The sequence below is a fragment of the Carettochelys insculpta genome, chromosome 5 (genome assembly GCF_033958435.1).
Source record: "Carettochelys insculpta isolate YL-2023 chromosome 5, ASM3395843v1, whole genome shotgun sequence".
Taxonomy (NCBI): Eukaryota; Metazoa; Chordata; order Testudines; family Carettochelyidae; genus Carettochelys; species Carettochelys insculpta.
The window spans coordinates 104,225,964-104,243,074 of record NC_134141.1 but is presented as its reverse complement, the minus strand read 5'-3'; the positions used below and the strand labels follow the sequence as shown (position 1 = coordinate 104,243,074).

Here is a 17,111-nt window from a genome sequence, read left to right as displayed (position 1 = left end):
TGTGCAAGGACAAAATGGAGAATAACAGGTTAGGAAGTAGTACTGCTGGAAAGTATCCGAGGGTTGTAGAGGATCAAACATGAAATAGGAGTCAACAACATGATGCAGTTGTGAAAATGGCTATCATTATGAGGTACATTAACCCAAGTGTGATTATGTAAGACATGGGCGGTAGTTTTACAGTTCTGTTTGGCACTGGTGAGGCTTCAGCAGGACCATTGTGTCTGGTATTAAGGGTACCATGATTTAAGAAAGAAAAGGAGAAATTGGAGAGAGCACAGAGGAGTACAGTAGAAATGAGGAGGTTTAGAAAACCTGACATCTGAGGAAGGGTTAAGAAAACTGCACATTTTTAGTCTTGAGAATAGACGTTTAAGGGTAGGCTTATGTTGGTCATTATAAAGAAAAAAATGTTCATCAATTACACTTCACATTTATTGAAGAGGGGATGAGAAGTAATTGGCTTAAGCTGCATCTCAAGGAAGCATTTATGTAAAATATTTAAAAAGCTCGCTAGCTATAAGAATAATCATAGACTGGAAGGGACCTCAAGAGGTTATCAAGTCCAGTCCCCTGCCCTCACGGCAGGACCAAGCACTGTCTACATCATCCCCGATCGATGTCTGTCTGTCCAGCTCTTATCTATCTACAACAGTGGAGATTCCACAACCTCCCTAGGCAATTTATTCTAGTGTTTAACCACCCTGACAGTTAGGAAATGTTTCCTAATGTCCAACCTAAACCTCTCTGGCTTTAGTTTAAGCCCATTGCTCCCTGTTTTGGCTGGCTTCTAAGGATAGGACAATTTCTCTCCCTCTTCCTTGCAACATTCTTTTAGGTACTTGGAAACCACAATCATAGCCCCTCTAAGTCTTCTCTTCTCTAGCCTAAACAAGCCCCGTTCTTTAACCCTTCCCTCATAGCTCATGTTCTCTAGACCTTTAATCATTCTTGTTGCTCTTCTCTGGACCTTCTCCAATTTCTGCACATCTTTTTTGAAATGTAGTGCCCAGAACTGGACACTGTACTCAGACTGAGGCCTAATGAGTGCTGAATAGAGTGGAAGAACAACTTCCTGTGTCTTGCTCATAACACTCTGTTAATGCATCCCAGAATCTTGTTTGGGTTTTTTTTGTTGCAATAGCCTCACACTGTTGACTTATATTTAGTGTGTGGTCCACTATGACCCATAAATCCCTTTCCACAATACTCCTTCCTAGACAGTCACTTCCTGTTTTGTGTGTGTGAAGCTGATAATTCCTTCCTAAGTGCAGTACTTTGCATTTGTCCTTGTTAAACTTCATCCTCTTTACCTCAGGCTATTTCTCCACTTTGTCCAGACCATTTTGAATTCTGACCTGGGCATGAGCGGGGATGGAGGTGGGGTGCTTACCTGGCATCCTGCTCCCAGGAACACAAGTGATTCCATGCCTCCTGCCATTTCCAGGCACTGCCTCCTGCTGCTCCCTTCTCTTTTCTGGAGAAGTGTTTCACTGCTGTCATTCCCCTAGGTGGGTGTGGGGAAGCAGCAGCACACAGAGCAGCTTCCTTCTCCTGCCAGGGTCGAAATCAGGGGTGTTATCAGATTAGGGACACACTGATTATGGAGGTTCAAGTGTATCTAGAAACTAAAAAAGAGAAAATGAAAAGGCTGATTCCTGAAATCTTCTTCTCAAGGAGAATATATATACTTTTGACTAAGGAAAAATGTTCTTCAGTCTGCTTTTCTGATAGGCAGTCAGATATCTGTGATATAAGAGATATAAACTTTGAATCTGCACCTGTTCTATCTGCAAAAATGGTCCCTGGCTATTTACGTTTGTGTATATTTGTATCTGTGGATGCAAAGTGGATACTTGTGTATTTGCAGGGCTCTACCTGTAGACACCTCCACTTTAGCAATTGTTATCTCATTAATGGAGGCCTTCCTACCAACTTGCAATTCATCTTAGCCACACTCTTGGAATTGCTCTTTCTAAGTAGCAGGACTCATTTTACAGATTAATCAGATTTATTCTTCCATGTTGAATTTGAACCAGGATTTTGTACTAGGCATTGTAGAAATCTAAGTACCTTGGGGCAGAGGGGAAGTCTTTGGTAAATTCTAAAATTAAATATAAAAGTGAAACAATTTGGAGTTTATTTCTTGAGTCTCATATCACCGACATGGCATTTTTGCAAGCAGGAAATTAATGTAACAGTACAGAGCAATTCTGTTTTTCCTGTAATGGTTGACATAATAAGATCATTATTTACTTCTATCCTCTGTAATTACTTTGCTGACATTTATGGTACTGTGCTGCAGGAAATTTTATAGTCAGTGCTCAGTAATGTTTTCATGTGCAATTGCTTAGTGTTAAAACAAATTCTTCCTATATGTATATTTTGCGCATCAGGACTGAATTTAGCTTTGGATGTGTAAACTGAATGGAAGCGTATCAATTTCTACAAAATCAGACTTAAGAATACAAAAGTATCATAGCATAATTTCTTATTTTATTTATATGAAATTTTACTTTATGCTAACTTTGTTAGTGTTTTATGTAGTCTGTTTATAAAACTAGGCATGTGTCTAGATGAGCTTATAGACCCCAAGAAGATACCTGTGTACTTCCAGAGATATGTGTATCTCTGGTTGAGAACCACTACCCTAAATGAAATAGATCCAAAATGATGACCACAAGTTATTTTTGTTTGAGAATTGTGATTCCCATCATACAGGATCCAAAGAATTCCTAACACTTCAAAGTGACAGCACTGAGCAGCTGTGTTCATTTGGCAGATGTACCAGCTCTTTGATTAATCAGCCAGAAGGCTTGCTTTGTGTGAAGGCTTCTTTTAGAAGGTTTTTCCTTTTTCCAGAAAATTATGCAAAGACTCCATTGTTACTACTACTACTTTTCTAACCTCTATAAGGCAAGATCATTTTGTTGCTCTTGATGTTTTGTGTTTTGCTCTTTATTTTGGAGTTGCAATAGCAGCTTTGTAGTTAATCTTTGGAACTAGTTCTTTCTTCTGTGTTTTAACATTTCATAGTAATCCTCTACTAATGCTCTTTGGGCTTGTTGAAAACATAGAGAAAAAGAAATTAGAACAAAAAAAATGCATGCTTAATGTATGTAAATTTATACCTAATGTAAGCTAAATGGTATGGGACTAGGGAATCCTTCCTTCCTTCTGAAAATTGGGTTGTCCTGTCAGTTTAGCACTGCTCTGTCTATACAGCTGCCCAGAGATATCTGTCAAACCCCTCTGCTTGTGTTAGCTCTCCTCCCTTGATCCAGAGATCATTTCTGCCCTGAAAAGAGATGTACCTTTGGTACCACCTACCTGTGCTTGTCCAGAAGTAAAATGTATAATTCTTTGTAATGTTAATATGCAGGTGACTGGGCAGAGACAGTTTATACAAAAAAAAGAGTCACATGCTGTGGATGTAGCATTTGCTCCCTGCATCTTAGTTGTCTTATAGAAATACTACACCTATACTATACGTTTATTTTCACAGCATTTTTGTTTTAGGGATTTTCTCATTGCTGGCACATCTTCATTTTAAAATTGTCTTTAGTGAATTATATTTCATGGAAATATATTTTGTTTTCTATTTTTTCAGTCATCAAATCAAATCTTTACAGTATAGCAGCACAGGGGATGTCCTTCTTGTTGTGTCTGGTAATTCTCAAGCTAAGGTTCTTGACAGAGACGGCTTTCCAGTAATGGAATGTGTCAAAGGAGACCAGTACATTGTGGACATGGCAAATACCAAGGTAAATTAAGAAACACTGAACTTTAAATTACGCTGTTCTGTACTTATATAATTGTCCTGTACTTTTGTTTAGGTTATTTATTCTCAGTGATGGTCCTTGATATAATATTTTTGTTCCCTTCCAAGCTTTCCATATATCACGGATGGTCAAACTTACTGACCTTCCCCACCACATACACCAGTCTTAAGAAGTTTCAGAGTAGGGATTTGGAGCTTCAGCCCCTTTCTGCTGAAGCATGGCACCTTGGCATGCATGTCCCACAGGGCTGAAACTCTGAGACCCTCCTTAGCTCCACCACCACACTGCAGAGCAGAAGCCCTGAGATTCTGCACCCCCCCCAACCCCCCGTACACACATTTGGTAGGTGGAAAAGGAGGAGGGGGTATGCCATGAGCTGCACTAGAACTGTAAAAGAGCTGCATGTGGATCGCTAGTCACAGATTGGCCACCCCTGCCATATAATCCAGAAAAATGCAAGTGTCTGACCTTTTAATACTTGTGCTTTCTTCTTTAACTTTTCATTAACAAATCACAAAGCATATGCACTCTTTGCACTTGAAGGCTGAACAGATAGAGGAAAAATGACAAAAAAGTCTTTTAAATTAAAGATAAAAGATAATTAAATGTAATGTGATGCCCAGAGAAAGGGTTCAAAGTGTGCTTTGTCTTCCTGTGTGTGTCTTCTAGATTGTAAGATGTCAAGGTGGTTCTAATCAGGACATGCAGATGAATGGAAGTCTGACATGGAAGTGGATTTAAGCATTTGGCTGTGATTTTGTTAGCTTAATAATGGAGGACGTCTCACATACTAGCCATTAAATGCTGTCCAATCCAAATTTATAGAGCCCCCCACTTTGTAACCTGAAGACTCTCTTCAGTCTGCTGCTAGGACTCAGCTCACTTCTGAATTCTGTTGCCTAAAGGGGACCTTGGTCTGCAAAAACGTTGTCACCCCTTCTCATTTGAGAAATGGCCATCCATCTGCAGAGAGGGGAGGAACCACCGTCTTGTTTGTGCCTTACTGATTGCCAAGAACATCAAATAATAGTAAATAATAGTAATTAAGTGAATTTTTCTTTGAGTGATTACACGTCAGTTCAATGTACGTGTGTGTGCTTGTCACGTGCACCAGTGCTGGAAGATTTTTGCCTTATTACTACCCATAGGACAGCTGGACCCCTTCAGCCTCAATTGCTTCTTGCCACCAGCGATGGTATTTGGAAGATCTGCTGATTTAAAATTCTCTAACATCCTCAATTTACTTTTAGAATGGAAAAAATAGACATATAATGACAATATCAATGATTTTTTCTCTAAATACAGAACAGAAATATTTTTTGAACTTTTCTGCCTTTTTTCTGCATTACTTGTTGACAACCTCTACCATCTTCACCTCGATCAATTCTGTTAAGATTCTTTTTAGTTCTTAATAAACTTAAATATGATTGTTCATAACTCTGCTGGCCATAGATTTCTCCAATTGATTTCTATTTAAAAAAAATCTAACTTGATTGTTTATTACATTATTGGTTTGAAGAACTGTTATTAAAGGACTGCCCTTTGTACTTATAAAATAATTGGTAGTAAGAAATCTCAATAGTGCAAGTTTATTTCTAGGTGGAGATCTTGAGAAATGAGAGGGAAGTAAATGCCGACCTGAAAAAATTGCTTGCCATATAATTTGGTCCTCATTTTTTTTGTCTGTTTTTTCCCAGGGTCATACAGCAATGCTTAATACAGGCTGTTGGCATCCCAAAATAAAAGAAGAATTTTTGACTTGTTCCAATGATGGGTGAGTATAGGTATATGTCAATGCCAGAGTGTTTTGGGGATTTCTCAGGTTTTGCATTTCAGGGCCTCCACATACTTTTCCCAAGTTTAACTTGGGTGGATACAGTCAGTTGTTAACAAGTTTATTGAGATCTAAAAGCCAGTGTGAGATTTGTGTATAATTTTGCTTCTAGAGGGTTTATTGGTTTGTCTACATTATTCTTTACTTTTTGTAATAGCATGGTGCTTTTGGTGATGACTTACCAGGAAAAATATAAGGATGGTTATATCTGAATATATTTCAAATTAGAGAAATGTAGAAGTGAGCTTGAAATGGAATAGTTTTCACTGAATTACAGGATTTCTCATTGGAATTCCAGGAAGGATGGTACAGTCTTTCACTTCAAAGTCATAGGTCTGAATATGGCCCAGATTGGTACTGATTAGTGCTCTCCAGTAGTTGACTGGAAATGAATTTGTGGTCTCAGTCTTGATCCTAGTGGAGAAATGTCCAAATAGCAAAAAAAAAAAAAGTTTAGGACTAGTTTTCATGCTTCTTGTAACTGTAATCAGTGAAGTGAAGTATTAAATGGGCATAGAGACTAAAATGTACAGGCGCCATTGGTCTCCTCAGTGCTCAAGGTTGACAACAGTGAAGGAAATTTGCATTGATGCTTTCTTGGTTTGTTTATAACCTCTCTCGTAACTAAACAGAAGATTCTGGTTATACGTGACTCCAATACGGCACTTTTCAAAATGACAAAAGCATTATACTAAAACCCTCATCCACACCTCCCATATTCCCAGTAAACTATTGCTCCTTGTTGGAAAGATCACAGTTTGATGAGAGAGGAAAGGTGTTTACCAAGAATAATGTTTTAAACTGGTAGTGTTTTAATGTACAAAAAAAATTTTTTTTTAAAGTTCTTAGACAAAAACAAGTAAAGCAAAAATTTCACTGCTATATTCATCTATATTTATGACATGATAGGATTTTAGAATTTTTTCTCTTGTAAACACAAAGAATAGATGGTTTTCATACCTTACCACTTTAAAATTCAGTTTTTTTACTTAACTGGACAGTCTGTAGATAGTGAAAAATAAATTAAGAAATTATATACTCCAAGACTGTCTAATTTTATCTGCATGAACATATGCCTTACAATTATACCAAATATGGATTCACTGGGTCTGTCATGCTTAAATTGCAGTAAATGAAAAGAGTCTGGTCAAGTGAGTGAAATGCAGATATACAATGCTATAAATGGATGTGTAATTATATTCTCGGAGACACCAAATGGCTGACAGAATAAGAGAGATATTTGAAACCATACAGTGTACTTCCCATTTCCTATTAGGCTGGCAGCAGTTTTCTCTAATGTGTGGATGTGACATTATAAAATGTCAATTGGGACTTAATGTTAAACATGCAACAAGGCTTTTTATAGACTAAGTACATCTTTTGTTGGGGGACAGCTTCTTTTCCTGTTAAAAGGAGCAACAAAGTATCCAAAAGCAAAAATCATTCTCCGAAATTATCCAAGCAGTAGGAAAGAAGAGTCTATGATGATTTGGATAAAGTACATGAGGAGGTCATCTGTTTCTGCGGTATCATCATTGCTTGAAAGAACTCTTTAGGAGAGACAATTACCAACGGAAAGAGTCTAATTTTATAGGCTTTGTTCATTAGTTTTACTGTTTTGAATCCTTTCATAAATAGGATTTCAATGAAAGTATATATTTAACTATGGTGTTATGGTATGTGTTATTCTAATTTATATTAGGTGAATTTCTGTTTTGATTGAAGTCCCAACAGGTAGAAAGAACTTGTGCTCCTAAATGGGCAATTCCAATTCTTCTTCTTTGTTATCCAGGTTCTTATCACTAGCGTAGAGGCAAGTCAGGTTTTCATCTCTTCATATGCTTTGGTTCCTTGTCTGGTTTTTTGCTCTTTATATCTTTATTTTATGCTAAGTGTTCATATCTTTCCTCTTTTTATCCTCTCTTTTTTCTGTTAGTTTAACCCCTCCTCACTTCTCTAGCCAGCTTCCTCAGCACCCTTCTCTGTAACCACTCAGGAATGCCCTCATCTGGAGCACTCGTAAGGACAATGAGGAGAGGTTATTTATCTGTAAAGTAGAATCCTAAGATTTACACACTCACATTATGTTTATCTCAGTTTAACGTGACCAGGGAGCTGGTGCCTGGCTCTGGGCTGCCTAACTCTCAGGGGACCTGGGAAGCTGACCTGCGCTGCATGCTGGTCAGTTTCCCTGCTCACCAGAGAGACAGGGAGCTGGAGCCCAGCTCCATGCCACTCTCAGAAGACAGGAAACTGACGAGATCTGCTGCACTGGTCAGTTTCCTGGCTCCTCCAAGTAAACCAAAAGTTGGCTTACGCTGGGTTGCTCAGGAATGCAACCTCAGCGTAAGTCAGGGGGTCTACTGTACAGTAACTGAAGTTCTTTGCGATGTTTTGTCACTCTGGGAGGTATACTACATGCTGTCTTTTCCTCCTCTGCTTTAGAGGCCAGGTCTACACTAGAGCTTAAAGTGGAGCAGGGAGGGAGATCTCAGTGATTTGAGCATTGGCCTGCTAAACCCAGGGTTGTGAGTTCAATCCTTGAGGAGACCGTCTAGGGATTGGGACAAATAGATGTCAGGGATGGTGCTTGGTCCTGCCAAGAGGGTAGGAGACTGAACTAGATGACCTCCTGAGGTCTCTTCCAGTTCTAGGAGACGTGAATTAGACTCAGAGGGCTGGCAGATGACCAAAAAGGGAGCATGGAAGGGAGAGCATAATTAAATTCTTTCTTAAAAGTGGTTTTCTTTTGAAATCTTTTATTTGTTTGGAAACAAAGATAAATATCATGTAACTAACTTGGCAGCTTTACTGCCATAATGGAACAATTGCCAATAGGCTCAATTAAATTTGCAAATATGATTTGTTACACATATTACACACAGTGTATCTGAAGTATTACCTTACAGGGAGGAATAATGGAGCTTCTTATACTGTGTAGCAGGTACGGGCAAGATCCAGCCTGCCTAATGCTTGGATCTGGGCTGTGGACTGCATCTGGCCTGGGGTAGCAGTGGGGGCCTGGGAGCCATGGACTTCTTGAATAGCTGCAGGAACCCCAGGTGGCACACTAGCGGCAGGAGCCAAGAACTCTTAAGCACCCATTTAATGGGTTTGGGGCTCACAGCTTCCAGCCCCCACTGCTACAGCACTGCCTGCTGCTGTCTGGGGTTCCTGCAGCTATTTAAAAAGCCCGAGGCTCCCAGCCCCCACCCAGCAGTAGGATATAAATAATGTGTGGGCTGGATCCAACCCCTGAGCAATATCTTGCCTACCCCTTCAGTAAATAATTTGATTTAAAAGGAATGTGTGGTCCCTGACGCTTTCCAAATTTCATGGAGTCCTTCCCTCCCCCTGCCCCCGCCAAAATTAATGGTCGCTCCTGCTGTATAGCTTCTGTCTCTATAATAATGACTATTATTGGCATTGAAAGATGGTTGTTCCATCTTTGAGATATCCATGAAATACTCATTTAAGTATTTACCCTCTCAAGTGGTGATTCTCAGACTGAGGCTTGTGAGCAGGAAGTGGTTGTTTAACTTGTCTCCTGTGGCTCTTTGCAGCACATAGTATTAAAAACTATAGACCTGTCTAAGTTATTAACCAATAAGGATGCTTTTACTATGCTATTAACTAATTGTAGTTGATAAAATAATACTTAGTCATTTTGCAGTGAGAATAATGTATATAAATTAAATACTTCCCTTGTCATACTGTTTAAATGTGAATAAGTGAAGCAATAAATTCACACCACTGACGCGTTTTTGATAATGCTGATCTTAATTTGGTTCTGTATTTATATGGTTAGACTGTTCTAATTTTTTAACTTTTAAATAAAGGTACATTAATCACTATTTAAAGGGGGAAAAAAAACCTCTTGGCCGTGTCTACACTTGCCAAAAACTTTGAAATGGCCATGCAAATGGCCATTTTGAAGTTTACTAATGAAGCGCTGAAATACATATTCAGCGCCTCATTAGCATGCGGGCAGCTGCGGCACTTTGAAATTGACGCTGCTCGCCGCCACGGGGCTCCTTTTCGAAAGGACCCCGCCTACTTCTAAGTCCCCTTATTCCCATCTGCTCATAGGAATAAGAGGACTTCGAAGTAGGCAGAGTCCTTTAGAAAAGGAGCCCTGTCTGGAGGAGCCAAGCGGTGGCGAGCCACGTCAATTTCGAAGTGCCGCAGCCACCCGCATGCTAATGAGGCGCTGAATATGTATTTCAGCACTTCATTAGTAAACTTCAAAATGGCCATTTCGAAGTTTTTGGCTAGTGTAGACGTAGCCGTTGAGTGGCATTTTCAGAAACAAATAGGAATAGGTATACATAGGACACCCACACAGCTGGTAGTATAGTTGCTGTCTGTTGTGTAAGCATAACATGACTTTTGAAAATCCAACCTCAAGTGCCTTAAATTAAGAAAATATGGGCTATGCATTTTTCTTAGATTTTAATCTTCAGTTTGAACTTTCAAAAATGTTCCTGGATTTTTTCTATTTTTCATATCTCAAGTGGTATCTCAATGGATTTAGTTTAAATAAAACGTAGCATGCTTCTGAAATTATGAAGCATTTCTATGCATATTAAAAATTCTGATTTATAATCGATCAATATCGGTAAAGTTAACTTATTTCTGTGTAACTAATTTTTGTGTAACTTTAATTTTTGACAGGTAATCCACAGTGCTTTAGAGAAAATTAGTTGTCATGCAGGAAAGTCAGACTGCTTTGGCAGTTCTCATTTTCTAGATCTTTGGGTATTTTGTTGGGGTAGATAGCTGCTATTTATCGAGCATGCTAAATATGTAGAATATACAGTAGAGGCATAGTCTTTCTAATAAGTTGCAACTGTGACGAACGTTAATCAAAATGTATGATAATAGCTAAGAATTTGATTGTTCCCATAAAGTGGCAGCTTCTCAGCTGATGTAAATCAGGATAATTCCATTGAATTCAACAGAGCTACATTGTTCTACATCAGGTTATTTTATCCTAATATTCAAAATGAAGTCCTAGCCTCCAAGTGCTCATGCAGGATTTGGCCTCATGGAGTGGGTTAATTCCTTGCAGGAAGAGCAACAAGTATAACTAGATTCAAGGTAACCTTAGTCATCATTTATTTGCATTTATAACTTCTTTCACCCTTGTGGGGACAGCTGTTTCGGAAGGGAATGCACTCTTGGTAGAGAGTACCTAACACTACTGCTTGCCCTCACAGTTTCTGCCAAGTGAGACTTCCCGTAAAATTCAATCAGGGCTTCGTAGTGTAGAGGTTGTTCATGGAAAGGTTTAGTGCGTGTCCTACCTTCTTGGCACTGACTCTCCCTTTATTCATACATTTCTGTTTCAGTTGGACTAAACCACCACTCAAGTCCACAGCCTGCGTTCTTCCACTTAGAATTTCCAGTTTTCTTTTGGTACAAAACTGAACATCCTAGCCTTGCACCTACTCACTACATTCTCCCTTCCTCAGTGGCTCACTGTCCGCCATTCTCACTAGGCTGGGGCAAGGAATTGGGTTATGAGAAGAGGGGTGAGGGCTGCAAATGACAGTTTGGGCTCAGGCTGGAAGTGTGGCTCTGGGGTGGGGCTGGGATGTGAGTTTTGGAGTGTGGGAGTGACTCCAGCCTGGGGATTGCAGCCAAGAGATTCAGAATGCAGTCAGGGGCTGTGCATTGTGATGGAGGGATGCAGGAGGGGTTGAGGCCTTTGGGGTATGGCTGAAGAGGAGAGTTTCATCGTGTGGGAGGGGTCTCTGTGCTGGGGTAGGAGGTTGAGGAGGCACTAGAGTGGGCCATAAACTTTGGGTTGGGCCCAGGGATGAGGGGTTTGGTGTGGAAGAGTGGGCTCCAGGTCTAGGAAGGTACTGAGGCCTGGGAGATGCAGTGCAGGTGGAGGTACAAGCTGTGGACTAGGGGTGTGGGCTGTGGGATGGCTTCAGGGATATGCTGGATTCAGGAATGGGGTTCAGGTTTGGGGAGGGTCTCAGGCCCGTGGGTTGGGACGCAGCAGTGGGTACCTGCTCTGGACTGAAGATTTGGGCTTTTGGGTGGAGCTGGGGGTTTAGAATGCAGGAGAGCACTCCAGGTTCAAGGGGGCCCAACATTTGGGCAGAGAGGTTGGGCCTCTGGCTGATCTTGAATGACGCCCAGTCAGTGGCACTAAAACAAATTCCCTGCCTGTCCTGGGGCACCATGCTGTGCCCCAGAGACAGCCAGCAGGTCCAGCTTCTAGGCAGTGGTGCAGGAGGCTCTGCATTGTGCTGTGCATACTGCTGTCACCTGCAAGCACCGCCCCCCCCATCCAGTGAGAGTGTGGATCCAGCGTTCTGAGTGGCAGGGGCAGTGCATGGCCTTCCCATCCTGGTTAAAGCATATTTAAATCTTGTCATATTGACATGACTTAACTGCATTTTAATCAACTCCCCCACCTAGGAGCTGGATCAGCTGGCTGTTTCTTGGATGCAGTGTGCTGCCTCAGAACAGACAGGGAATAGCCTGTCTTGTCTCTGTAGCACGGCCAACTCAGCTTTTAATGGCCCAGTTAGTGGTGCTGACCACAACCATAAGAGTCCCTTTTTGACGAGGTTTTCTCTTTGAAAACCAGACACCAGGTCACCTTACCTTCACTACCACATGAGTAAAGTGTGGTTTCCCATCCTAGTTAAAGCGTATTTAAATCTTGTCATACTGACATGACTTAACTGCATTTTAATCAACTCTCTGAGCTGTGTTAAAGCTTGACGTGTTCTAACTACCCATCTATGTTGTTGAAGTTATGGTCCAAATGTTCCTAGAACTTTGTAAGATAAGCAGATATTGAAGGGATTACACTAATATAGGCAAGGGTAGAATTTGTTCCAAAATATCCCCATTGTAAACATACTTGTTGTATGACCTTACTTTAATTTTTATTTTGTATGTAGCGATTTGAAGTTTTATATATAATTGTGGGTTGGAGAAATTTGAAAATTGTAATTCTTACTTACACATACCACCCAGCAGAGCTTTTTGGATAACATTACTATCATGAAGAAAGTGTTTGGATAAATATTAATAGTCCGAACACTTTTTGCGTCATCACAGTGTTATACAAACACTTGGTGCTTAATACACTAAGTTAATGCTAGTTCTGCTGCAGTTTTCAGAACTGCTCAGAGTAGTAGGGCAGCCAAGCCAAGGCCAATACCAGACATTCATATAAACACCATGTATTATGACTTAGATTAGATACAATATTTGTCTTTATAAATGTGAAGACTAGTTGTCAAAGTGCACTTGAAACTAATCCTCTATCTTTCTGCCTTTTCGCAAACTCCTATTTTAAAATCTTTACTTTAACATGCCTTCTATGGATTATTTCTATATCACAGAGTCTTTTTTAAGCACAAGCTAAGTTTCTTCTTCGAGTGGTCTCCGTGGGTGCTCCACAGTAGGTGTCGGGCTCGCCCGGCGCCGCAGATCGGAATTCTTCTAGCAGTTTCCACTGGATCGCGCATGCGCCGATGCGTGCTGCTCCCTTGCGCGCCCTCGGTCATGTGCGCAATCCGGTCCCTGCCAGTTCCTTCTTAACCGCCAATGGCTGCAGACGGAATCCCCTCCTGCTCTTTAGCCTGAGACAGATAAGATAGTTGTTTTTCCTTGTTAGCTTGTTTTTCTTTTCCTATTTAAAAAAAAAAAAAAAAAAGATAGGAAAAGAAAAAAAGGCAAGGCATACAATACAGTAGAGATAAGAGGAATGGAGGGAAGGGGAGCGGACAAAGAAGGCTGTTTTAAGCCATCTGCTACCTTGAGGGCTGTGAATGTTATCTGGGTGGTAGAACATGCTAATTAGCAACTAAGTACCCGATTAACAGTAAAGACTCACCGTGATGGCTTCCTCGGGGTTGAAGAAGTGTGAGTCATGCCGCGAGGCTATGCCGGCCTCTGATGGGCATAGTGAGTGCATTCGTTGCCCGGGGGAGTCCCACGTTACCCAGAAGTGCTCTCACTGCGCTAAGCTTACAGCCAGGGCCAGGAAGGACAGAGAAATGAGGCTCAAAATGATCTTGTTTGATAAGGCCCTCCAGCCTGAGCCACCGGAGAAGCCTCACACAGAAGGGCCCTCTGGGTCACATAAAAGGAAGGCAGCGTCTTTGACCCCTTCTGTGCAGAAGAAGAAGAAACTCTCCCCGGCTCAATCCTTGCCAGCGGTCCCAACGAGCAGGACGAGCGGAACGCAGAGCCCTCAGCCGCCACCTGGTGAAAGCGGCAGCGCAGTAGCGCACGTGGCCGAGGCCGGGCCTCCGACTATACAGCAGTCGGCACAGAAGGCGCCGCGAGCGCCAGCATGGCAAGCGCTGGAATCAGCAGCGCCGCCGCCCACGGCACCGGCTCTCACGGTGCCGACAGCGCAGGGTCACCCAGCACGGGGCCTACCAGCACTGGAGGAAGCTACCCGCGCGGCACCACTGATGACGGTACCAGGCGCAGCGCCGACAACGGGGCTGAGATCCCCAGCATGGGAGGGGGCGGCGCCCACCCTGCAGGGGAGGGGGAAGGCTAGAGCCAAAACCCGGCACCTCAGTCCATCTCCAGACGGGGCTGCCATGCCCTTGTCACCCAGCCCCCCTCCCGAGATACACAAGCCGCATCGCCGGGCAGGAGCTCCACTAGCTTATTTCGGGCCTCCCTCTCCATTCCTCCAACCACTTTTGCCGTGGCTCAGGCCACCTTCACCATTTTTGGGTATGGATCCCCTTGAGTACTATCACAAACCAGCTTCACCATTATCAATGTCGTCACGGAGATCCCGCTCTCCCAGACATCATGGGTACACTCCCTGATCGTGGTCCAGGTCTCCACCACCGGGCCCTTGCCCATGTTGCTATGGCCGTCCTCATCATACTGAACACTGACATCGGAGGTCCAGATCCAGGGGCAGATCCTCTCCCACTCCTCGTCAATACTCCCGTGTACACACTCGCTCTGGGAGAGGAACGCAGTTGTCCCAGGGGGAGTTGGGTCCAGAGTCCCGAGACTTTCCTTCACAGCCCACAAGGGAGCAAGCATACCAGCGAACTCGGGAGCCAGAGGACTTGGGGGAGGCTTACCCCAGCGGTTCCTCCTCATCCTCCCCAGATGAGGCGATTGTCCCCGGGGATGCTCCCCTCCGGATGACCTTAAACAATTCCAAGAGCTGTTCAAAAGAGTAGCATACACGCAGGACATTCAGGGGAAGCACCATAAACACTTGAAAAATTTGAGACCCCTGGCTTCTAAAATCGCTATCCTGCTGGGCGAAGCCATTATGGAGTCAGCCACTAACATATGGCAGACTCCGGCCGCTATTCCGCCTACGAACAAAAGGGCAGATAAGAAGTACTTCGTCCCAGCCAAGGGCATGGAGTTCCTGTTTAGCCACCCACAACCCAATTCTTTGGTGGTCGAATCATCCCAGCAGAGGTCGAAGACGTCTCAGTACAAATCAGGGGGGTCGGATAAAGATGCTAATGAATTAGAGCTGTTTGGCAGGAAGGTCTACTCCTCCTCTACCCTATTATTGAGAATGGCAAACTATGCGGCACATTTATCAAACCATAACTTTAACAATTACTCTAGACTCACCTCTCTCATGGATTCACTTCCGGAGGACAAGAAGCCAGTGTTAAAGGAGATTGTCCAAGAGGGCTACGCGGCATCGCGAACGGGAGTTCAGATTGCCCTGGACGTGGCGGACACAGCGGCACGCTCAACAGCCGCAGCAGTGGTAATGCATAGGGAATCCTGGCTCCAGACGTCTGGTATCCCCAGAGATCTACAGGCGAAGATCGTGGATCTTCCCTTTGACAAGCAAAAGCTGTTTGCAGATTCAACCCACTCGGTCCTCCACTCTAGCAAAGATTCGAGGGCCAAACTTAAGACCTTGGGTATCTACACTCCCCCATACAAGAAAAAGAAATTCTATCCTCAGCAAAGACACTATGCTTACCAACCACAACGTGCACAATACCAGCGAGGCTATGACCAAGCGCGCCATCAACAGCAACAGCAGTACAGGGCCCCCAGGCGACGTTCTCAACAAAGTCGTACACCCTCGGGGCAAGCCCAGAGGCAGCAAGTTTGATGGGTATGTCGAGGACTGCACTATCAACACCATCGCTCAATGCCACTCTCACTTCATGTTCCATCATTGCCTCAAACCGTTCCACTCCCAATGGCAAAAGATCACAACAGACAAATGGGTGCTGGAAATTATAGCCATGGGCTACACGATCCCCTTCCAGTCACTTCCACTGACGAAACCTCCCACCCGGCCTCCTCTCAGGGACACTTCCCACGAGGCGAGGCTGAAGCAGGAGGTAGATCACCTCATGTTCATAGGGGTGGTGAAAAGAGTGCCGGAACAATTCCAAGGGAAAGGTTTTTTACTCATGCTACTTCCTAACAGAGAAGAAAACAGGAGGCTGGAGGCCGATTTTGGATCTACGGGGCCTCAACCGATACTTGCGCAAACAGCGCTTCTGGATGATTACAGTTGCCTCCATACTTACGGCACTGGACGATGGAGACTGGTTTGCAGCCCTTGACTTACAAGATGCTTACTTTCATATAACAATCCACCCAGCACACAGACACTTCCTCCACTTCACGGTCAGCGGGGGATATTTCCAATACAGGGTTCTTCCATTTGGCCTATCCTCGGCACCCAGAGTCTTTACCAAGACCCTGGCAGTGGTATCAGCTTACCTGCACAGGCAAGGCATGTTTATTTTTCCATATCTGGACGACTGTCTACTGAAAGGGGCCTCAAAGGCAGAGGTCCTACGCATGATACGTGTCACCGGGAACACGTTTACTTCGCTGGGCCTAGTTATCAACCTCTCAAAGTCAAAGACCAAACCCACGCAAGATATAGAGTTCATAGGGGCGCGCATAAACTCTGTTACATCAAGAGTATACCTGCCCGACGCCCGCTTCCGCACCATCAGATCCCTGGTACAAGTCATGATGTACAGCCCCGCGGTGCCGATCCTAACACGTCTGCAACTGTTGGGGCACATGGCAGCCACCACGTTTGTGGTGCAGAATGCCAGGCTACACATGCGAAGCCTGCAGCATTGGCTGGCGAGCGTTTACAGACCGGCAGCCCATACCATCCACAGGGTAGTATCGCCCATGCCAAAGGTACAAAAGTCACTAGCGTGGTGGGCAGATCCCAAGATCCTCCTAGTGGGAGTACCCTTCCACCAACCACAAATTTCTATTTTTCTTACAACCGACGCCTCCCACACAGGATGGGGTGCACACATTGGCAGCAAGGTGACACAAGGGCTATGGTCCCCCACGGAACAGACACTGCACATAAACATACTGGAGCTCAGAGCAGCGTTCAATGCGTGCAGGCATTTTTGGAAATGCCTGTGCGGCAAAGTTGTCGGCATCAATACCGACAATACCGCCACCATTTTTTACATCAATCGACAAGGAGGGGCATGGTCCCGTGCGCTATGCGC

The 17,111-nt window shown here is 43.5% G+C and overlaps 1 protein-coding gene across 1 annotated transcript in view; it reads left to right on the top strand.

The window, feature by feature from the left end:
- WDR70 (WD repeat domain 70) overlaps positions 1-17,111 on the top strand; it is a 191,226-nt gene that overhangs the window by 58,799 nt on the left and 115,316 nt on the right. Inside the window, exons 8-9 of the mRNA XM_074995637.1 lie at positions 3,611-3,764; positions 5,480-5,556. Coding sequence (XP_074851738.1) covers positions 3,611-3,764; positions 5,480-5,556 — 231 coding nt within the window. The remainder of the gene's footprint in view (positions 1-3,610; positions 3,765-5,479; positions 5,557-17,111) is intronic.